General features: G+C 46.9%; 1 protein-coding gene across 1 annotated transcript in view; it reads left to right on the top strand.

The window, feature by feature from the left end:
* The first annotated feature begins 12,008 nt into the window (after positions 1-12,008).
* ZDHHC14 (zinc finger DHHC-type palmitoyltransferase 14) overlaps positions 12,009-23,261 on the top strand; it is a 167,048-nt gene continuing 155,795 nt past the window's right edge. The window contains 1 exon segment of the mRNA XM_070417412.1: positions 12,009-12,490. Coding sequence (XP_070273513.1) covers positions 12,246-12,490 — 245 coding nt within the window. The 5' untranslated portion in view covers positions 12,009-12,245.

The raw sequence follows: 23,261 nt of genomic DNA, 5'->3' as shown, positions 1-23,261 counted from the left end.
AAATAATACAAGTGAAGTGGGTAATATGCTGCTTAGGACATGATACTCAAATCCACAGATTGGTAAGTGTGTACATATATCCTATGTAATAAAAGGGTAATATGTAAATTGACCATAATGACGGAATGACCAGGAATGACCGGTCACTATGACGCGCACTGACCACCAGGGGGCAGACGCTCAATGCAGGAGCTGCCCCCTGGTGGTCAGTGCGCTCCCACAGGGGGAAGTTCACTCAGCCATAAGCCGGGCTGCTGGCTGCAAGCGCAGCGGCAGTGGTGGGAGCCTCTCCTGCCTCCTAAGCTATCAGTCGGACATCCCCCAAGGGCTCCTGGACTGTGAGAGGCACAGGCCAGGCTGACGGACCCCCTCACCAAGTGCATGAATTTTTGTGCACTGGGCCTCTAGTATTATTATAACATTGATGATACATCATCCTAGGGCTACCTGGCTAAGATACAGGGAGAAAGAGTGGTGCCTGGAACACTTTCTAAATACACACCTTCTCCACCTCTCTCTCCTTCTGTCTTTATCTATTTAGTTTTTGTGTGTCTGTGTGTCCTCATCCCATGGGAACCTGGCTAAAAGGTAGGGAAACCAGACGAGAAGGCACATTCCTGTCGTCAAATGCATTTCCAAGCATTTTCTTGCCCCATTATGGAACCTGTCTAGGAACCAATTCTGCTGGTTGCTGCCAGCCCCTTAGCTTAGAGGGGCTATGAAGAGATTTCACTGTCAAGACCTGTGGTTCATAGAAACATCTTCCTACTTAGCACAGACTACAGGCTAATTGACAGATTATACTAGAATGACTGGATCTAGAAGCACCTTAGGTACCATGCAGAAACAGCTGCCCATGTTGCCACGGTACCCTTCCCTGGGTTTCTAGGGTAACGGGCATCTCCACATCCCGGGTTTGTATTCAGGCTATTCTTAGTATGACGATGACAATCTGCTTCAGTTCCTGAAGGTCTGTCATTTCTTCACTATTCATGGCTTTGTTGCCTTCCTTCCTCTCTGCCCATTCTCCCCACAGACCCTCACAAACTGGCCCCGCCTCCTTCAAACTGCTCCCTGAGGAAATGACTTCCCAGCTTCCCAGTGCAACATGCTCCCGCCTGACCTCCAGGCAGCTCTGCAGTGCTTACCACTAGCGAGCACCCTGTTCTCCTGCACCCTCCCTTCACCAGCTTCTTTGGAATTAGACCCCAGGGTTTCTCCTCTCCCGCTGATCCTTCTTTGTTGCCTTTGCTCACTCCCACCTCTGTCCTTTAAATACCAGCATTCCCCAAGGTTCTGCCCTGAGCTACATGCTTTTCTTGCTCTATATATTTATTCCCACTTGACTGTTGCTACTCACATGCTTATTCAAATAATGGACCAACACAGAAAAGCCCAATGGAGAAAAAATTTTAAATTGCACAAAACATCACCAATGACATTTTTAATCTATCTATATATATGAAAGCCTAAGTGACTGGATGACCGGATGACCAAACGACCAGCCGGTAGCTATGACACGCACTGACCACCAGGGGGCAGACACTCAATGCAGGAACTGCCCCCTGTTGGTCAGTGCTGACAGGCGCCAGGTGCCAGGCTGAAGGCTGGTGAGCACAGCTGCGGCAGTGTGAGCCTCTCCTGTGGACACTCCCCCTGCAGGCCACAGCGGTGGTGGCAGGTGCAGGGGGGCCTGGGCTTGGGCTCCTCCCTGGCCACCCACTGCTTCACGCATTACTTTTGCTGTGTGGGACTGACACGTGGACAGTGGGCTGGAGCCCGATGAGCTGGTGTAAGGCTGGGGTGTGGCAGAGCAGAAGTCCACTGATCCCCGCACGCCAGGCCGAGGGACCCCACTGATGCATGAATTCGTGCACTGGGCCTCTAGTATTTATGTATATAGTTCCACGATTTTATAAAAATTGGATCTTTCTATACAAGTGTTTGATAGCATGCTTTTTAACATTCAACAATATGGCTTAAATATTAAAGGGTTTTGACCATTTTAGTGTACTATATTAAATTAGTTTGCTAGTGTTGCCAAAACAAAGTACCACAGACTGGTGGCTTAAACAACACACATTTACTTTCTCACAAGTCTGGAGGCTAGAAATCCGAGATCAAGGTGTCAGCAGGGTTGGTTTCTTTTGAGGCCTCTCCCCTTGGCTTGGAGACAGCCATCATCTCTCCGTGTTCACATATCTGCCTCCGTGTAAGTCTGTGAAACGGGTTAGGGCCCACTGTGACTAAACACCTTATCTCCAAACACAGCCACCTTCTGAGTTACTGGGGACTGGGGCTTCAACATAGGAATTTCGAGGGTGCGTGGGGCATACTTCAGCCCATAATACATATATTTTTAAAAATGATTCTCCACGCATGCCATTTTTTCCCCCAAAGATTTCAACAATGCCTTGGAAGTTGCATTTTATCCTTGGTTTTGGAATTTTTTTTATACCTTTGACTGAGGGTGAGTAGAGTCTCGGTAAAGGTGCAGACCAGATGCCAGCTTCCCCATGAGACTCCACAATTGGTTATTCCCTGCTCACCTCAGCGGCACACACACAACTGGTTATTCTGTGGCCTCTGAGGAATATTGACATAGCTCATCAGTATTACTCATGTTTACCTTGGGCATCCAACACTTGTAAGGGTCAAACTTTACATTTTTTATATCATACAGACTTCGTCCGCTTTTTTCTTCTCAGTTGTGCCCTTCAATACTCTTTGTTTTTTTCAGCCTACAAGAGATTTTTCAAGACTTTGCCCTAAGCTCACCAAACACTGGTATTAATCCAGATATATCTGTTTCCCTGTTAAAATACCAAAGTGAAGAAAATTGAATTTTTATTAGCCACTTTCCCTTTTGCCAGGAGGGTAGTAAATATTTAGCAGAGAAGAGCTGACTGAGACCAGGTAACATGGCCAAGTTTTTCTTGTGGTGATGGTTTTACTAGTATGTGTGGACAAAGCCATCAAGGGAGCCCAACAGATTTTAATGTGTAACTGAGCTCTTTACCCTACTTGCACTGTAGTGATGAATGAAACACACCTTACTTTTCCAGCTATTCCTTCTGACCTGGGCTTGACGACTCTCACATTTTGCCTAAGCCTCCATAGTCAACCCTGCTGATGAGGTGCCATTCCGCATCTCTGAGCAGATACAGACCTTCCTCCTCAGTGCGGGGCAAGGCCAGAAAGGGACTCGCTAATCACAGAGTGAGAAAGGTCAAAAGAAAATTCCCTTCCATTTGCTGGTTCCTAAAGAATAGGTTTTTATCTGAGAAGATGCATTGTTTGAAAACACTTTCATTCATTTCTAAACATATCAGGCTGTGGACGTGAAAGAAAATTCTGTTCCTCAAAAATGTGTGAAGGAATATTGCAGAGTTTTAAAAAAGTTGAGCTATTGAATATAATAATCTCCCCTGTGTCAATCATGCAGCTTAAACGCTGGGTCCTCTTTTTCTTCTTTCCTCCTTCCTTTTCAGAGAGAACAAATTCCCGCATTTTCTGTTTGGCATCCTTTGGATTTTTTTGAAAGTTAGCATACATGTATATAACCACAAATAATATGCCCTATTATAATTCATATAAAAACATGATATATGTATGTAACCTTCAGCAAAATTCTCTTTCCATTTTATATCATTTTAATTTACATGTTTTGAAATTTACATGTTATAGTTCCAATTTTCCCATGTCACTCTGCATAATATTCCATTGTATGAATAACCCATGGTTTATCTAGTCTACTAATGGACATATATGTTATTTCAAATTTAAATTCTTTTTACTATCAAAAAACACACTGCTTCAGTGACTGTGCTGTACCTGTCTCTTCTGAATAGCACCGGATGAATGCAGTCTATGAGAACTCCGTTATTTCACCTCCTCGCCAGCGTTTGGTATTTCATTAGCATCAACATTTACAACTGAATTTTGCACTAGACAATGGGGAGGGGATTGGAGGACACTAATCTGAATCCAAGACTGCTCAAATTTTATCTTTAAATGGAAGTATGGAAAGATTCAAATATTAGTCATAGGTTTACAAAAGAAAAGAAATATTGACAAGGAATTTTATTTGAATGTGCATTGAATGAAAAATATAAATTCATTTATTTGTATTAAAGGGTGCTCAACCAATGTCTCTCTCTTAAATTTATCCACTAGAGGCCCGGTGCATGAAAATTCATGCACTGGAGGGGTGGGGGTCCCTCAGCCCGGCCTGCCCCCTCTCACAGTCCGGGAGCCCTCAGGGGTGGGAGGCGACCCGGCGATCAGGGGAAGGCGACGCCCCCATCACACCTCTGCTGCTGCCACTGCCGGCAGCGCAAGCCTCGGCCGGCCCTGGTTACCTGAGCCTCGGGCGGCCCTGGGCAGCTGGGGGGCTGAGGGGACCCTGGAGGCAGGTGCTGCATGCCTGCCGCCCTGGCGGGGCTGAGGGGACTGGGCACCGCCATCTTTGAGGGCGTGACAGTCAATTAGCATATTCCTGCCTTATTGGCTATGGGCACCGCCATCTTTGAGGGCGTGAAGGTCAGTTAGCATATTCCCTCTTTATTTGATAGGATAGAGGGATTGTAATTAAGGTGAGTTTGGTGGGAAAAAGTCTATTTGAATAAGTCTGTCTTGTCCCCTCCTGATTTTATTATTCAACTACTAACTTCTACCCCTAAGTTCAACAGTAAACTATTTACTCATGAGTAAGTAGACACTCTCATAAAGATCTCAATTTTCTTTTGAAAGAAAATATGAACAATGAAAACTGCTGAGAAAAGGAAAAAGAAGAATACGATTAATACTTGCAACTGAATTGACTATTTAGAAGGCACTTCCACATATTTTTGTGATCTCACAACCTACCTTTGAGGTAGGTAGGTTTCAATTATTCATTCAATGAGGTTTTTATTTCCCAGAAATGCCAAGGATGCACACACACACAAAAGAGTCTGTTCTTGGATCTGGTTTCCATGTATTCAGAGAATAATAAAAGTCAAACATTGTTCCACTGACTAGTTTTAGTTCAGAAGTAGCCTTAGACATTACTCAGAATCCATTCTTTAGAGAGGAGAGAAGAAATTTCTGAAATCCATTGTGGATTCTTTTGGAATTCTTTCTGGCTACGCAGCATTTTTGGTTGAGATAAGCATTTCTTTGTTTTGTTCAAGTCCTTAGAGGAGCATGTGGGCGCTGACTGTCCAGATGGAGGTGTTCTGGAAACGGAGGCAGGGCTCTCGCCTTTGGAAATAGACTTTGTAGAACTCAGCGCTGGACTCTGGGGTCTCCTGCCTGGGTGTGATCTTAGTAGAATTGTTTCTCGTCGCGGATACAGAGCGTCTCCTTTTACCATGAGGTTGACTGTTCTGGTGCATGTCTGACAAGTCAAAACAAAATAGTCTGAGAGCTGTGTACCTCTTCATAACTTTTGCTTCTTGAAAATTGAGTGCATACCTTTTTGCCTCTTAATTCACAAGTGTCTGTATTTGGGTGTCAGCTTGGGCTTGGGCTTGGGCTGCAGGCACATTCCAGATTTATCCAGCACCTGCAGCGGGAAGCAGTATGGATGTGCTTCTTCAAAAATGCTCTTCTCAGGGTTGGAGCTAACTGTGGGCCCAGAAGGAGCAGCAGGCCTGACCCAGGCAAAGGCTTTCAGCAACGCTGCCTGTGTGCACAGGACTGAAGCCTGCTGGGAGCCCTGTCCTGGATTTTACTGTGAAGAAATGCCAGGTAAACCCAAACTTAGTAACACTGCACACACAAAATAAATGCCTGTACTCTTCTGGATTGTCAAAAGCAGGAAACTAAAAGAGGGGGGGTGGGGGCCTGTTCCATATTGAAGGATACTCAAGGGACCTAATGCCATGTTCGCTCCTGAACTGGGGAAAATGGACTATAGAGGACATTGTTAAGACAATTGATAAAATTGGAATATGGGCTGTATCTATGTGTGTATATATGTTTGCCTGTAATTATATGAGCCTGGAGGAGGGCATATACTTGGGAAGGAGTGGGGGTGAAAGATTAAGAGGCAAAATTATATATATATATATATGTTGCATACAGCGTGAAAGCATGCATGATACCATGACATTTTTGTTAAATGATAATAGATGTGTATGTGTGCATACATGAACTATATAAGGATGGTCAACAAAATGTTAACGATTAAAATGATGGGAATTTGAACTTTTCCATTTTAAATATTTATGTGTAATATAATTTTTCTTTCTAATATTTTTTCAATGCATATGTATTATTTTTTATAAAAACACTAAAGTATTTTTTTAGTGCTAAAATGCAAGAAAAAGTCACTTGAGGAAATTACAAGAACATTTTTAATTTTTTTCTGTCTCATCCAATTTTTCTTGTAGTGCTGCGTTTATTACTTTAAACACCTTATGTGTTTTGCTACAAGATGTTCCCAGTTGTTCTGAGACATGTGAAAATGGGAGCAAGCCTCCGGGTTGACGGGAATTCAGGTGTCTGGCTTTCTGAGGAACTTTGTTGGTCTGGGAGTTTCAGCCATTACTTCCTGCCATCACAGGCTTGGAGGAAGTCCCTTTCTGGTCATTTCAAAGTTCTCCTTCCAGGACCATGTCCCTTTGACGTCTACAAACTTTGAGCACACAGGGCGCAGACTCCTGCGGGCCCCACATACTGTTCTCAGATCTGAGTATCTTCTTCTTGCACCACAGGTAAGCCCACACTTCCTCCTGGCTGCCTGGAGGGGAGCTGAGTATTACCCAGGTGGGTTTGTGGAATGCTTTGAGCTGCTCAGATGAAAGGCACAAAGCTCTAATTTCGTGGATAGCATAACCCCTGCTGTCAGTGGCCCCCGCGCCAGATGACAACAGGGAAAGACCCACTAGAATCAAAGATCCCGCCAACTGTCAAGGGAGGGCCATCTTGGTGCTCTGCGTGCTACTCTGGTAGCACTAGGAGGGTGGTCTTGTAAAGAGGATAAAGAGTTAATGCTCCCGGAAGGAACTCTAACTAATCGCAAGCAGGTTGGTGGATAAAGTCCATCTTCCTCGATCCGCAGGTGGGGTGACCACGAGGCAGGCTCTGTGCCACTTCCCAGGCCCTGGGGGGGCTGAGCTTCGGCTGCCCACAGTGTAACTTGCTCACCCCGAGATTCATAGGCTCCTTCTCCTCCCTACCTCGCTTCCGGAATATCTTAGCAGTGTTTTCTGGAACCCCTTCCTAAGCCCAGTCTACTCCAGCTAGACATTATGTGTTCCCCCCCCCCCCCCCCCCCGCCCCCGCCATTCCCATTTCCCTGAGATCTAAGCCCTCTAGTTTGGCCCATCCGAATTGTCACAGTCCCAGCGTCCCACCTGGTTACAGTCTAGGCCTCAGAGGTTTCTCCTTCCTCTGAAAGGAAGATACTCTACTCATGTGGCAGGTAGTCAGACACAGTATACCTCTCCTCTGTGGAGTGGGCTGGATAGAAAAAGTGGGAACCAGACATAGACACTGGGCCCCGAGTCCTGGCTTGGGTACTTCCTAGCTGGAACCTTGAGCAAATCACCTAACATCTCTGACTTTCAGTTTCCTCCTTGCCTTGTTGGGTTGTTCTCTGGATTTAATGAACTAAATACAGGGTGTCTTCTCTCTCCCCCACCCCCAATATATGCACACTTTGTCTGTAGGTTCTATTACATTTTGAAAATGAAATGTATCTTACTGAACACTGCCTTTATAATTATTCAAAGTGTGTATACATTTTTTGGGACACGCTGTATGTAAAGAGCCAAGATAGGATATTGACTAATACGAGAAGATACTCCAGAAAACAGTTATTTGTAGTCCATTGTTCTCTTTCCTGATTGACTTTCTCATGCATCTCCATCCTGTCTCCTGAACTAGACCGTAGCTTCTCTGCCACATTTAACTTCTTTCCACATTGCCTTGCCCATGGCAGGCACTAAAAATTCTCCCTGAGTTTCCTAAAGTTTTACATCAATTCAAATTCATTCACAGATTGTTTCTTAGTGTGAGGAATTCTCAAAGAATTTTTAGCAGGTCACTTCTGTTCGGGGCCTCAACTTCCTCAGATGCAGAACAAGCGTTTGGGTCTGTATTTCTAGATGCACTGAGGTCCTCCTAGCATTAAAGTTTGGAATCTATATATTCATTGAGGGCACAGACTGTATGTTGTTATTCTTTCTGACCACCCGACACTTAATACAATGGTGGTCCTGAATTAAGTGACTACCCAGTGCATGTAGAACCAATTCCAGACACCTCCCAGTCGTACCTCTTACCACTGATCCTCTCTCTTTGTACTCCTGGGCCTTCCCAGGCTGGGTCCGCCTTAAGGCCTTTGCGCTTGCTGTTTCTCATCATTTGGTTCTCTGCCCAAGGTCTCCTCCATGGAGGCCTCTTGCTCCACCTGTCTATCCCACAAGGCTGTTTTCACTTCTGTCACTGCTCTCTGAAATTGTCTTATCATTTATTTGACTTCATTGTTTGCATTCATTGTTTTGTCTCCCTACCTCTTCCTCTAGCCCCCCAACATCTTGGATCCTTTCATATCCCTGCTGCTAAAATAGTACTTAGCACCAACTAGGCCCCTAAATAAATGTGGCATGAATGAATGAATGAATGAATGAGTGAGCCCTCTCATGCCTTATAGTTTTTAGGTGGCAAGCTCAAATCTGTGGCTATCCTGCTAGGTTCTAGTGGACCTCTTTAGGTATGTGTCCTACATGACTATTGCCATAGCTCTGAGTAAACATGGAGTGGGAAGAAACAGGAACTCCTAGAAAGAGAACTGCAAACAATTATGTCAGTTTATCTAGAAACTTACTTGCAATGGAAAATTCAGATATAGTTAAAGAGAATAATTCTTTTTATCAAGGAAAATTCCAAACATAAACATAAGTAGATGTGGTAGATAAGAAGAGCATATTGGACTTGCTTGTACACTGTGATGGACACCCCTTAGAGTGGCCCCCCACCCTAATGTCCATCCCCTTGTATCTATAATCCCCTCCCCTGAGTGTGTGGAAACCTGTGATTGGCTTTCTCACCAACAGAATATGGCACATTTGATGTCACCTCTGTGTGATTACTTATGTTATGTAAGATTGCATCTTGCTAGCAGACTCACGCTGGGGCCTCTCCTTGCTGGCTTGTTGAAGTCAAGTGGCCATGCTGGGGAAGCCCACAGTGACAATGAACTCCGGGTGCTCTCTAGGAGCTGATGGCCAACTCCAGCCGACAGCCAGCAAAAGGCCAGGGTCTTCAGTCCTACAGGTGCAAGGAGGTGAATGCTGCCAGTGACCTGAGTGTGGAAACTGATCCTTTTCCAGTTGAGCTCCAGACAAGAATGCAGCCAGGCCAACACCTTGCTGGCAGGTGTGAGACCCTGAGCAGAGAATCCCAGGTGCCTGGACACCTGACCCACGGGAACTGAGGTAATAAATCTGTGTTGCTTTAGGCTGCTAAGTTTGTGATAATTCGCTGCAATAGTTAACTAACATTTTTCAACAGTTTGCCAATATTGTTTCATCTATACTGTCATGTTTTGGGAGGAGTGGGTGGGCTGGAGTATTTTAAAGCACGTGCAAATACTTTAGTATGTATCTCTAACTTTTAAAAAACAGAACCACAATGCCAGAAAAATTAGGTCTTAATTGACAACAAGGATGAGAATCTTTATTTTAAAGCCATCACGTCATGGATCTTGATTGGGCACCCTGAGAAAAGTGCTTGTAATAATTCGAATAAGAATAGCATCCCATTGATCCCATGAGCTAAAGGGCAGGACAGCATATGAGAGCCTTCACTTGAAATGTCAGGCTTGCCAGTTTCTTTTTTGTTTGTTTTTTTTAACAATGTAGCCAAAAAGCACTTAATTGTCACCATAATGTGTTTATCCATCATGCAATATCTAACACCACTGGAACTCAATTCAGATTGTATAAGATCCTACTCATTCCCCTAACCTGCTTTGGGATGGCCGCTTGTAAATCCCATTTTTTAAAATTCTTAACTCCTTATAACTTCGTCTTTTTCTAATAGCCACCCCCACCACGTTTTCCTTACTGATCTTTTTCTCTTTTGATTAAACGAATCTCTTCTCCCTTTGACACAGCTCACTGAGGAGGCAGCGCTTTGCAAGGGAAATTCTCAGGGTTTGGGGCTCTATCCCATCTCCACCACAGGAGCGCTTTGTGATCGTTGGCAAGCAGTTGAGCATCTCCAAGCTGCAGAGAGCAGTGCCTCGCAGGGTGAGGTACAGCCTGCACATATAACGTGCGTAACGTGTACAGTGCTAGCACGGAGGGGGCACGGTCGTCCCCTCCGTTCTCTTTGTTAGCTCCCACCTCCGACCACCCAGCACCAGAAATGCCCAGCACCATGGCCTCTCCCGCCCTCGTCGCGGGGGATGCTGGGATTTGTAGTCCTTTAGTTCCCAAGTCGTTTCCTCTCCGAGCCGGACGGCGAGAGGAAGAACTACACCTCCCAGTGGGCCGTGAAAGGAAAGTGGGGCTCGGAAAACCGAGCGTTTGCGCCGGCTGCCTCCGCTCTCTGCTTCCCACGGGCAGTGCCAACCCGTGGAGGGCTCAGACCCCGCGGCAGAGCCAGGGAGGGCGCCAGCGCACCAGCAGAGCGGCGGGGGCTGCGGGGCGGGCGGGCACGCGCGGGCGGAAGGTCCCTCCGCGGCGTGGGGGCTCGAGGGAAGCAGAGAAATAAAGCGAGCACGCTAAGCGCCCGGAGTGGAGACGTGAGAAAGGACAGGCCCGGGAGGCAGCAGCCCACGCAAAACAAGCCTCCGGGCTGGTCCTCCGGGCGGGAGGCAGGGGCCAGGCCCGGAAGCAGCCCAGACCGCTCCGCTGTCCTCGCCTCCCCGCGGGGATCCCCGAAACCTGGCCCGAGACCCCTGCCCGCAGCTCATCCCGGAGTCCGGCCTGTCTCGTCACCAGGCCCCCTCCCACCCCACTCCCGAGCAGCACTAAAGCCACCCGCAGCTGGACCACGCGCCCCGCTAGGGGGGCAGGAGGAAGTGCCTGGCAGGCCCCGGAGGGTCACCTCTCCGTGCGGGGTCCTCGGGTCCCCAGAGTCGCTAGGAGGGGATGGTGTGTTTCGAGGCTGCAGCTGCTGCCGGGAACCCCGGGGGAGGAACGGGGGGCGGACAGGAGCCTGGCGGAGAGCGCACGCCACGGGGGCCACGTCCTCGGGCGATGCCGGAGGGAGCCGGGCTCCGGTCCCCGGCCCGGCCGGGCCGGTGCGGGGCTCCGCAGAGAGAGGAGGAGCGGAAGGAGGAGCCGCGAGGGCGCAGCGCGGGCCGCCGCCCACCCGGCCGGCAGGAGGCGGACCCGCTCCGAGCGCGGCGCGCGCCGGGCTGAGCCTTGCAAACAAGTGTCTGTGGCGCTCGCCCCGCGGCCTGAGACGCGCTCCTCCGCCCCCGCGGCCCTCCGCGCGCCGCCCGGCTCCTGCGGGACAGGCGGGAGCGAGGGGCCCTGACCGCGCAGCCCGCCGCCCCGCGCGGGGGCCGCGGGCTCAGCGCCGCTGCCAGGCGCTGGCGCGGGGTCGCCGCGCGAGCCGCTCCCGGGTGTCGCCGAGCCCGCTCCGGACCGAATAACGTGCGGGGTGTCCCCACCCCTGGGAGGGGTGGCCGGTGCCGCGAGCGGCCTCCCAGTTTGCATCTCTCTCCTGGGGAAGACCCGCCGCCGCGAGGAAGGATTAGACTGAACCTGGCCGAGGCGCACAAGTGGCTCCCGAGCGAGCCGGCTCCGCGGCCGCCGCCTCGTGTTCTCCCCGGTTCCGCGGCCGCCGCCTCGTGTTCTCCCCGGACGCAGCGCTCGCCGGTCGGCGGGGCCGGAGCCTAGGCGCGGCCGGCGGCCCGGGGGCGGCGGGGCCGGGCGCGCAGCGGAGCGAGGGGGCGGGCGCGCGGCGAGCACGGGGGCGGCCAGGCAGCCCCACGCGCCCCACGCGCCCCGCGGGGGCCCGGCGCCCCGGCACGCGGGCTGGAAGCGACTGAGCGCCCCCGCGGGCTGCGGGCGAGCAGCTTCCCTCCGGGCAGGGAACCCGGCGATGAGAGCGGGGCTCCCCGCGGGGCGAGCCTGGGCGTCTTCCGCAAAGTTGTCACCGGGCTCGGATCCCGCCTAGGGGCCGCCGCGCCGCGGCTCGAGGGGCGGCCGGGCGGCCGGCGGCGGTCGTGGCTCGGCGGGGCCCGCGCGGCCAGGGGGCTTCGGGGGGCGTGCGCCCCACGCCGGCTTCCCTCGTGGATGTCTCCCGGCGGCGGCGGGCCCATGAAAGACTGCGAGTACAGTCAGATCAGCACCCACAGCTCCTCCCCCATGGAGTCGCCCCACAAGAAGAAGAAGATCCCGGCCCGGAGGAAATGGGAGGTCTTCCCGGGAAGAAACAAGTTCTTCTGCAACGGGAGGATCATGATGGCCCGGCAGACGGGCGTCTTCTACCTGACGCTCGTCCTCATCCTGGTCACCAGCGGGCTCTTCTTCGCCTTCGAGTAAGTGGCGGGGAAAGCTCCCCACGCGGGCTCCCCTCGCCTCCCCGCCCATCCTCTCCCCTCCCCTCGGTACTTTCGTTTTCTAGAAGCCTTATCTACGGAATATTGTTATATAATGCAAGCTCTCTCTCCCTCTTTTTCTGTGGAAGGTGTTTGCTTCTGGGTCCCAAGATAATGCAGTTCTGGGTCGGCCCTGGGAGGAAGGCGCGGGGCGTGGGGACACTTGTAAGGTGCACCAGCCTTGCTGCCTCCCGGGTTGGGTGGCACCGCGCAGGTGGCGATTCTTGGCGCTGTCTCTGTGTAGTTTGGAGACTAGCAAACCCAGATGTAACCCGAGGGAAGGGGGACGAGGCCGAGTCTCAGGTCAGGGATAAAGAGAAGCGACTTCCCTTCTTGCGCACAAGCTGTAGGGCACCTTGTTAAGCTCGGGGGACTGCATCTCCTACGGTGCATACCTTTGCTGAATAATGACGAGTCCTGGTCATTCTAGGTTTCAAAGTGCAGGCCACCCAGTGTGGCCCGGAAGGGGAACGGCATTTTTCGTTCTGCTTAGACGTTCACTCTTGCACAACAATTTCTGATTTACCACGATATTTCTAAAAGGTCCACTTTTAAAAAAATGTTCAACAGAAAGTGTTCCAAACAAACACCTGGCCCTCCCCTCCCGAACCCGGGAACAGGTGGAAGGAGACTTTAGACCCGTGGAGGAGAAGTGTGGCACTGCCTGGAACTTTCTCATTCCAGGAGCTGTACTTTGGGACTTGAGCGCTTTTATCTGGAACAAAAGTGCATGTAAGTCTTGGCTATCTTCAGGAAGATCAAACTGGCCAGTAGCAACTGTCCAACTAATGAAAGATCTTCGTATTTATTAATGGTATTAGATAAAGCAGTTTAACCACATTCCAGAATCGATTTCAATTGCTCTTATTAGGGCCAACATTTGCAGTGCAGCTGCTTACGTAATTCCTGGTATCTTATGCTAAGTGAAAGTTGTAGCTACTTCCCCCCAGAATCAAAAAAGCAGTATATTCCTGGGAGTTTTTTGTGCTTCCCATATCCTGATTGTTATGGGGCACCATACCCTTTCATCTCCCTCTGTTGGGTAGAGTTAATTAAAACCCTGTCTTTCTTTACTTTTGTTTCTGATTAGTATTAATAGGCTCTGATTTTGTGCCTGAAGTTTGATATTCAAAATGCTGTCTCAATCAGTGCTGTCTCAACAGTGTACCAATGTAGTACTGAAGGCCCTCTGTGGGGAAACACTTTGTATCTGACTGTGGTGAACAGTTTTAACAGGATTGAGTCAGAACAGGTGAGGAGAGAGAGCTCGGTCTAAGCTACTCTCCTCCCCCAGGTTCTTTTCACACAAAATCCTCCATTTTGACTACGTAAAATACCCAGGTCTCTCCTAGCAGGCTAACTTTTGTGCACAGTTGAGACTAGTTGGGGGAGTCTGTCGGGGGACCTGGGGACAGGAGGGGAAGGTTGTGATGGGGCTTTAGGAATGGCAGGAGAAATGCTCTGTCCCTTCTGCTGCTGTCCTCATCCGGAGCCATCCTTGTCCTTACAGACCTGGGAACTGAGGAAGGGGTGAGATGTGCCCGGTGAGTTTGCATTCTGAGACTTAAATTCAGGCACCGGAATGATGATGCCATGTGGTTGCGCGGAAATGAATGCCATCATTCTAATTAATGGTGGCTTTCATTACAGGTGGTCATTTAGACGGAGAGTATTCACTATGTTCCTACTGTTAAAAAAGTTTTGAAGGGCCCAGCTGCCATGGTTCAGTGGTTGAGCGTCGACCTATGAACCAGGAGATCATGGTTAGATTCCAGGTCAGGGCACATGCCCTGGTTGCAGGCTCCATCCCCAGAAGGGGGCATCCAGGAGGCAGCTGATCAGTGATTCTCTGTCATCACTGATGTTTCTATCTCTCTCTCCCTCTCCCTTCCTCTCTGAAATCAGTACACAAATATATTAAAAGAAAAGTTTGGAAGGGATCTATTTTGGCATTTTTGCTCCTTTTAGCAATTTTAAGAGTGGAGAAAATGGGTTAATTTTGTGATTGTGTTGCAGAGCATCAGCCACAGGTGTCTTTCATGTAGAATGAGGAGTATTTCATTTGCTATATTACCCAAATCCCCACTGTATGGTTAGGGGTCCCCCACCACCAATTATTAGTTACCACCTTTTATTTTCTTCGTTCAAACATTTAGTTGAACTAAACCATCATAAATTCATTTTCTCTTCTTTCTTCCAAGAGTTCCCAAAAGTCCTCATTAGCAGGCTGTCACGGATCCTTTTCTGCATCAGCATTGTGCTAACTGATGGCTGTAGGAATCAACATGTGCCCTGGGGTTTTATTAGCTGCTGTTGGCAGCTTCATTTTTATATCAGCTGTGTGTGTGTGTGTGTGTGTGTGTGTGTCTGTTTGGTCTCCATGAGTGTTGCTTAATTAGGCAATTTGAAATTTCAAGAAAGTAGACCCATCCTATCATGATGCCTCAGTTGAGAAAAAACATAGGGCTGTTCAGACTATAGAATATGATGGTTTGGCAAATAATATTTGTATTGCTTTTAAGTTCTTTGTCATTGCTAATTATAGAGTGAAAAGAACTTTGGCTAAATTAATTTGATAGAGACTCCGAGAACCAATTAGCTACATGCGTAGGTAATGAAATACAAAGAGGCTAAAATAAAAGCGATCCAGACAAAATGCTGATTTTGTCTGCTTCCAGCCTGATTCCTCTGCCCTTTCTTTAGTTATTTATTGAGCACATACGATGTGGTTGCCTATTTTGATTGATTTCTTGTCTAGATAACTTTAACATTAGTAGAATTCGTTTTCAAACATTAGATCCTGTGCTTTCCCATACAGTTACACAAAGGCAAATTCAAATTTTGAAAAGAAGACATGTAACTTCTAAAGTTAGTTTTCGACCTCCTTATCCTGGGACTCTCTGCCCATCTCTCTCATTCCCACCCTTGAGCAGATGGATGAGGAAGTCCGTGCGAGGGAAGTGAACTTACCGGAGCGCAGCAACAGGTGCTGTTCCTGTCCTCCACCCTGGAGAAAGGCAGGTAGGAATCACTCTTCCCACCCTGGAGAGGAAGTGACGGAGGCTTGGAGAGGTTAAACACCGCTGAGATTGCACAGTAACTAGCGGCAGGGCTCTGACTGCAAAGCCAGTGGCCTCTCTGGCCCCGGTGCTGCTCTTCCTCTGATACACAGCAGTGGTTACAGACATGGATTTTGGATGGACAGCGGTTCCCAAGAATCTTACCAGAAGAATGACCCTGGGCAAAATATTTGACTTTTCAAAGCCCCAGCTTCCCAGTCTATTCAATGGGATTAATAATATTTTTCTTTAAATGCTGTGAAGTTTAAATGAACATGTCTACTTAGTACAGTGTCTGATGGAGAATAGCAAGTGCTTAATAAACAGTGCCTCTGATTAGAGGAAACCTTAGAAATAGCCTCTGGCAGACTCTGCCTTCCCTCCCTGAGAGCCTTGGAAGGACGGGGTATGTGGGTTAATAAGCAAGCACGACAGTGACAGCTTATTAGGGCTGAAAATGCAGAACTGTGGAGTCTGTGCTTAAAATAAAGGCCTCTGAGGAGTGGCTTCACCCTGTCCCTTCAGAGTGGGTCCTGCAGGGATGGCTGGAGACCGTCCTTTTTCCAGACCCTGAAGAAGAGCACTGAGCAAGCCTGCAAGAAGCGAGGACTGGATTTCATTTCCATTTTGGGAGCTGCCATCTCAGAACCGTGGAAACAGGAAAGAGCGCTACTAGGAGCAACCTGATGCAACTCCCCGTCTTTTCCAAGTAGGGCAGGGCTACTTGTCTTTTGGCATCTTTTATTCACCAGATGGAGTGTGGATGCAAAGTGACACATCTCACAGCTGTATTTAAGAGGGAAGGGGGGCCGCTGGTTGCAGTTACGGAGACAGCTTGCTGCTCCTGGAGGGGCTGGCTCATCAGAGACTCCCTGCGCTGTTCTCATCTCACATCCCCATGATTGCAATGGGAAAAGATCGGTGAGCATTGCCAGTTTCTGTCCATACACACACACACACACACACACACACACACACACACACACACACGTCTGCGGCTGTTTCGAGTTGAAAATAAAGTCTTTGGTCCTGAAATACGGGCATTTCATAGTCTCTTGATCACAAGGGCAGGAAGAAGGAGATGAACTGGGAGGCAGAGCAGATTCTTGTTTTCAGGAGCATCCTGGGAGGTGAGGGGAGGCCTGCTCAGATCGTGCCCTTGAATGCCTCCCAGTTCGGTGCTGTCACCATGGACAGTTTGGAGATGTTACTAGAACTGAAACACTTGAGAATGTGGGAACATTCTTAAATTTTTCATCACTAGAAGTCTATTGATGATTTTTTAAAAAAGCCATATGTATTTCTCCCCCATCCATTGTTCTCCTCCTCCTCCTCCTCCTCCTCCTCCTCCTCCTCCTCCTCCTCCTTTTCCTCTTCCTACTCATCTTCCACCTTTGGCTAATCACCTCTGAAATACAGTAAGTTCTGTGACTTTAAGCAAAATGGATAATGAAACCAATTGAAACATAGGCTAACTGATATAAACAAGAATCAAGTTCCTGTGGCATATGGCATCTCAACATTTTCATGAACGATGTTGAACGAAATTGGCATATTTCAAGGACCTGCTGTAATTGATGAATAATTGGTAGTCACCTTGAAGACGGAACAGAGGGCTGTCCCCATAAACAAAAGCACCATTTCCAATAATTTCTCCTTTGCAGATGAGAGGGCCTTTATTATCTAGCAGAAGGTATTGCTCTTATGACATGTAAGCATCCCATCTTTTTTCAACCACCCTCTTCAGAACGGCATCAAATTCTCTACCACCTCAGAAAACATCCAGAAAGTGCCCAATCTTCTTTTGGACAAATGCTGGCCATGCTGTGCATCGTGGAATCCCATGGGGTTGATAGTAGATGATAGTAATGGTCATTAGGACCTCACCACTGAACATTAGTACCTGATGTCAAGGACATTTCATAACCCACCATGGCCCCATGCAAATCGTAGGTTGCTTCAAAACCTTATTAATGATTTCTTGGCATGAGGGCATGGACCCTTGCCTTTGTGTGCATGAGCAACACATGTAATTTTCCTGATGGTAGGGACTCCATTTGCTGCTGCATCCTGGTAAATGGCAGGCTCTCAGTAATATATTTGTTGCTGAATGAAATAATGCTAATATTGAAACACTAAAAAATAACTTTTGTCTTCAGTTTCTTATTTTGTAAAGTGAACATTAATAAAGTTGATAATTAATAATGTCTTATAGAACATATTTGCCTTAGAAACTTGGACTGTTTGATATAGTTCTTCTGAATTCAGAATCAAGTATCACCCCTTTACAAATGCATTGAAGTGGAGAAAATAAAAACTTTTTTTTTGTTACTTAGTAAACTAATGATAGAGCTGGGGTGTTCTCTTGGCTCACCAAGACTTCTTTCTAGTTTTTTCTTATTGAACTAATGTGTTAAGCAATAAAGTGATCTGTGACATGTATGAACGTTAGCTAACAACCGTCAGCACCTAGAATAATTTCGCGTTTTATAGATTCTTGACTTCAGATACTTGAGTTCACCTGATAAAGCTTAGAAGGATACTGTCGATTACTTATGTTTTATTGTGTTCAGTTGCAGCTAGTGGGAAGTGAATACCAAATCATTCAGAAAATGACTCTATGATAGTGATGGTCAATTATTTAATGGGCCATAACTGTATAATCTGGAGATTTTTATTTTGCAGTATAGTGTTACACATAATTTATTCATGGCAAAGTTATTATGTCTTGGCAGGAAAATTTAAATTAAGCGTTTTAAGGAAGTACATTTATTCTTTTGTAGGTGAGGTTGTTAGGAAAGGGAAAATAGTGGTCAGTAGATACTTATAATTAGTTACACTTAGGAATTTGGCTCAGATAAGAGTTGGGGACCATCTAAATGTTTTTGTTTAATTCTTCCATAAATATGGCCTCTTTTATTTCTTATGAGCAGTTCACTATTATTTTTAGCATTTCCCCCTGTCAGTTTTTGTCCCAGCTGATTTTCTCTTTATCTTTTGGTTTCAACAGCAGAACAATGACATGCTGAGGTGTGGTTTTCTTCATATTTATCCTGCTTGGAGTTTGCTGAGGCTTCTTGAATCTGTGGATTAATATCTTTCATCAGAATATCTTTTATCCCCTTTCCTCTCCTGAAACTCCATTTATTTATATGTGATACTATTTCATATAGTCCCATACATCTTGGATACTTGATGCCATTTTTTTTCCTCTTTGTGTTTTAGTTTGAATAATTCCTATTAGTGTGTCTTCAAGTTTACTTGATCCTTTTCTCTGCTATGTCTATGTTGAGCCATTTTTGATATCAAATTTTTTATTTTGAACATTTATCTATTTTACAAATAGTTTTTTTATATAGTTTAAAAAATAATTTTCATTTTTCTGATGAAATTCCCCATCTGTTCCTGTCCATATTTTCTACTGAATAATCTAACATTTTTTGTAGTGACTTTAAAATCCTTGTCTAATGATTCCAATATCTATATTATCTCGGGGTCTGCTTCTTTTGGCTATTCCTTCTCTTGATTGTGGGTTATATTTCCTCTCTTTTTGTGTGCCTCATAATTTTTAATAGAGTAACAGATGTTGTGCATAAAAGAATTGTAGAGGCTGTATTTATTTATTTTTGTCAATCCTCGCCTGAGAATATTTTCCCATTGATCTTTTAGAGAGAGTGGAAGAGAGGGGGAAAGACAGAGAAACATTGGTGTGAGAGAAACACATGGATTGATTGCTTCCTGCCCCTGACCAGGGCCTGGTGAGCCTGTAACCAAGGTACATGCCCTTTACCGGATCTAACCTGGGACTCTTTGGTCTGCAGGCTGTTGCTGTGTTCACTGAGCCAAACAGGCTAGAGCTGAGGCTGTAGTAATTTAAAAGGGCATGCTCTTTTATCAGGTCACTGGTGGTTGGGCTGAGTCAATCTCATATATAATTGAAATGAGTGTGGGTTTTGCCAAAGCTTTGGTTAGATTCCCTTAATCACTGACTTTAGGTGTTTTGAGGGAAGTATCAGGACTTTCCCTTTAGCAGGGAGTGGGATCTGAGCCCTGTCTAAACTGAAGATTTCTTTACATTCCACAGCCTAAGGCCAGCTCACTGAACTGGAAGATTTCTTTGTCAGCCAGAATGCCAGCTTTTTGGGTTACTGGGTAGCTTTCTTTGTTTTCAGCCCAGCCCCAACTTTCTGTACCTCAGGACATCTCTTCCTGCCCAGCGGTCTGGCCTCAGCTGGTGGAGACTGCTGCAGTGCCCTGGGTGGAGGCCTGAAGCACCTGAGGGAGATTTGCTCAGTTTTATGTTCTGACTCCTGCCTTATCCTTGGGGAAGTTCCCGTAGGCCTCAGGGAAGATGTCTCTCAGCTCCCCTGCCCTGCCCCAGCCTTTGGTGTGCTCTTGCTGTGCTTGGTGACGACCCATTGGGAAGAGCTGGCTGGTGGTGCAGACTTACTCCGTGGCTGAGGTTCCGTGGGATTCTAATCCATGTGGCAGTCCATACATGGCCACTAAACTTGTTTACAAATTTTCCTGGTTTCTCCTTACTCCTGTCTGTGGTGGATTTCTGTACTTTCTGCCAGTTTACTAGGAATGAAAGCAGATGTTGGCCTTTTTTGGGAGGAGGAAGGGCTTGACACATTTAGACTTCTTGGCAGCCTCAGTTCCCTGATATGTTTTAAAAACAGTGCTTTTGTAGCTGATACCACTTGCTCTCATTGTTAGAATGCAGTGATTATACTTACCATGATCAATTTGTGATTTTGAAAAAACTTACTATTGTGTTTCTCAGATTGTTGGTGTTTATATATGTAATTAGTTCTTATTGCTATAATATTTGATTTGTATAAATATGCTCAATTTATTCTTTATACTCTTGCTGATCTTTCTTTCTTTGACTTCTCACCGATTCTTGGCATTTACTATCATTTAAAGGGTAGGATATGCAAGGCCTCCTCTCCATGGATTTTAATTTCTTCTTAAGTGTGTCCTAGCAATGTCTATGACATCCAGACTCAATGCCTAGGCCTGGATTACTGAAATAGTTTAGCAAGGGATTAATTCCATTATGCTTTTATATGATAATAAAATATCCAAATGATAAATTATGGCTATCAACTAATCAGTGAAGTTGTATACATTTAAGAGCAAGATTTAAAGAAATATAAAATTTTATGATGAGTGAAGTACTTTATCACGAGTTTCATCTTCGTAGTTTAATTTGATGCTAGTTTTTTATTGATTTTGAAAGAAGGCTTTCACTTTTCCTCCCTCACTTACAATACTTTGGATTTGGAAGCTCTTCTCTGATCTCCTGTCTAGTTTAGATATAGCCCCTCAGAGAACTTGTAATTAAGGTTCTGTTACCAACCTCTTCTCAGGTAGCTGGCTGTAGTTGGCAGTGCTGATAGAAGGGACTTCCAGTTGAACCAGCCAGCCCTCAGCCCTTACAGACTCTTCTGTCTCCCTGATGCTGTACATGACAGACAATCTCTTCCTCTGCCAAGATCAGGCCCAGGATGAAGAGAACGGTGACAGGTGTGTGTGTGTGTGTGTGTGTGTGTGTGTGTGTGTGTCCCTTTCTCTCAACTCCATTCTTCCAATCTGTAGAAGTTGTACTCTCCTTAATTTAGGCTGATTTTTGCCTCTACCTACTTGGACCTTCACAGCTAAGAGCTAACATACCATTAGAATACACTTCCCTGTCCCTTTCTAGAGATTTTTGAAGTAGGCTTTCTTTCAATACTAAAGAGACCTTTTTTATTTTAGGACATTTTAAGCACATTTTGACAGAACACATCGTTTGAAAAAAACAAGGATACAGTACTTTACATACGTCTTTAAGCTGGGTTTTAAAAATTGCTGACCTCAAAATCCATGGGAACTGGTCTTGCTGTTGCGAGCCATCAGAATGTGACAGTGGGAAGGTGGCTGATAAGGGAGGGTGTGGCCAATGGCCCTGGCTGGATGCATTTGCTTTGAGATAACTTTGTCAGTGGAGGAATGGTGGTCTCACTCACTTGGGAAAGCGTTTAAGCTCCAGAAGTCTGATCCTTTGGTACTTTTCAGAAACTTCTCACAAATACAGAGAAACAGCTTATTTTATCACAAAATGCTGGGGTCTATTAGACTCATTCGTTCTACTTGCTGAGATGAGAAATTACTGGCTCTCCTTGTTCAGGTTATAGAAATAAAGTAGGTCTGCAAAAATGTGTGTCCCCAGCACTACCTTGACAAAGTCTGTTGTCTTTTTATTTTCATTTTCCTCCATTACTTTCAAAGACATGAAACTAGTGCATGGCTGCCCCTCTCCTCCTCCTCCTTCTCCCCCTCCTCCTCCTCCTCCTCCTCCTCCTCCTCCTCCTCCTTCTTCTTCTTCTTCTTCTCTCTCTCTCTCTCTCTCTCTCTCTCTCTCTCTCTCCTCCCCTCTCTCCATGCACCTTTGGAGCCCCGAGCTGGAGCTGTTATCTTAGGATTATAGCTACATGACACACTGATCACGTAGAGCAGTGGTTCTCAACCTGTGGGTTGCGACCCCTTTGGGGGTCGAACGACCCTTTCACAGGGGTCGCCTAAGATCATCAGAAAACACATCTATAATTACATATTGTTTTTGTGATTAGTCACTATGCTTTAATTATGTTCAATTTGTAACAATGAAATTGAGGGTCACCACAACATGAAGAACTGTATTAAAGGGTGGTGGCATTAGGAAGGTTGAGAACCACTGAGAGACGCCAGGCCACATGGAGATAGAGGTGCCCATGGACCCCCAGTTATCTGAGCCTCTGGTTGTGTGAGGTTCATGGCCCAGAGGCAGACATGTGAGTGAGCGAACCCTCACGTGGTTCCATGGTTCACATAGCGTCCCAGTCGAAGCTGAACAGAGCAGACGTGAGCCATCGCTGCCGAGCTCTGCCCATGTTGCAGATTCGTCAGCAAAATCTTGTTGTTTTTAAGCTGTTGCATTTTGGGGGGCGTTGCTAGACAGCCGTAGTAACTGGAGGACTTACTGCCAGAAATCCTCCAATGAAGTGTTGAGACTGGTTTGGAGGTGCAGCAGTTAGTGTGTGACTAGCAATGCTAACCTTGTAGTGCTAAACTGGAGAATTTCTCAAAATTACGGTAAAGTCAAGGCTCGCTCTTACCACTCACGCTTCATTCCAGTGTGCCCGGAGTAGGAGAGAAAGGGGTTGCAGCTGGATAATGCAGCCACCATTGTGCCAACCCCAGAGCTCTTTTGAGGGGTGTCCTTTGCCACGCGTGTCCAGAGGGAAAGAAGTTTGAGTCCTAATTATCTGGGCCCCCTCATCCCATGCCTGGACCACAGTCCCAGCTTCCTTTCTTGAGTTCCCATTATGCTGTTACACTTACAGGGGTAACACATTGTGTGGAAAGAAAGCCACACGAAACGGTTAAGAGCAGTGTCCAAGGCCTTTCTGTTCTTCTCACAGTGGATTAAGTGACACACGCACATCTCTTTCTCTAAGGTCTCTGCGTAGCGCAGGCCTGGTGATGAGGAGGGGGCTGAGCGTGGAAACAGCCCTGGGAGAGGCGCCGCTTCGACACTGACTGTGGTGTGTGGGGTGCTCACTCTTCTCCGGGTGACGATGAAGCTGGCTCACCTGCCCGCCACGCGTCTCCCCCACCAAGGCCTT

This window comes from Myotis yumanensis, unplaced genomic scaffold (assembly GCF_028538775.1).
Source record: "Myotis yumanensis isolate MYYU_CA2020_CCGP unplaced genomic scaffold, mMyoYum1.0.hap1 SCAF_6, whole genome shotgun sequence".
NCBI lineage: Eukaryota > Metazoa > Chordata > Mammalia > Chiroptera > Vespertilionidae > Myotis > Myotis yumanensis.
This window is presented reverse-complemented; position numbering and strand designations above follow the sequence as displayed.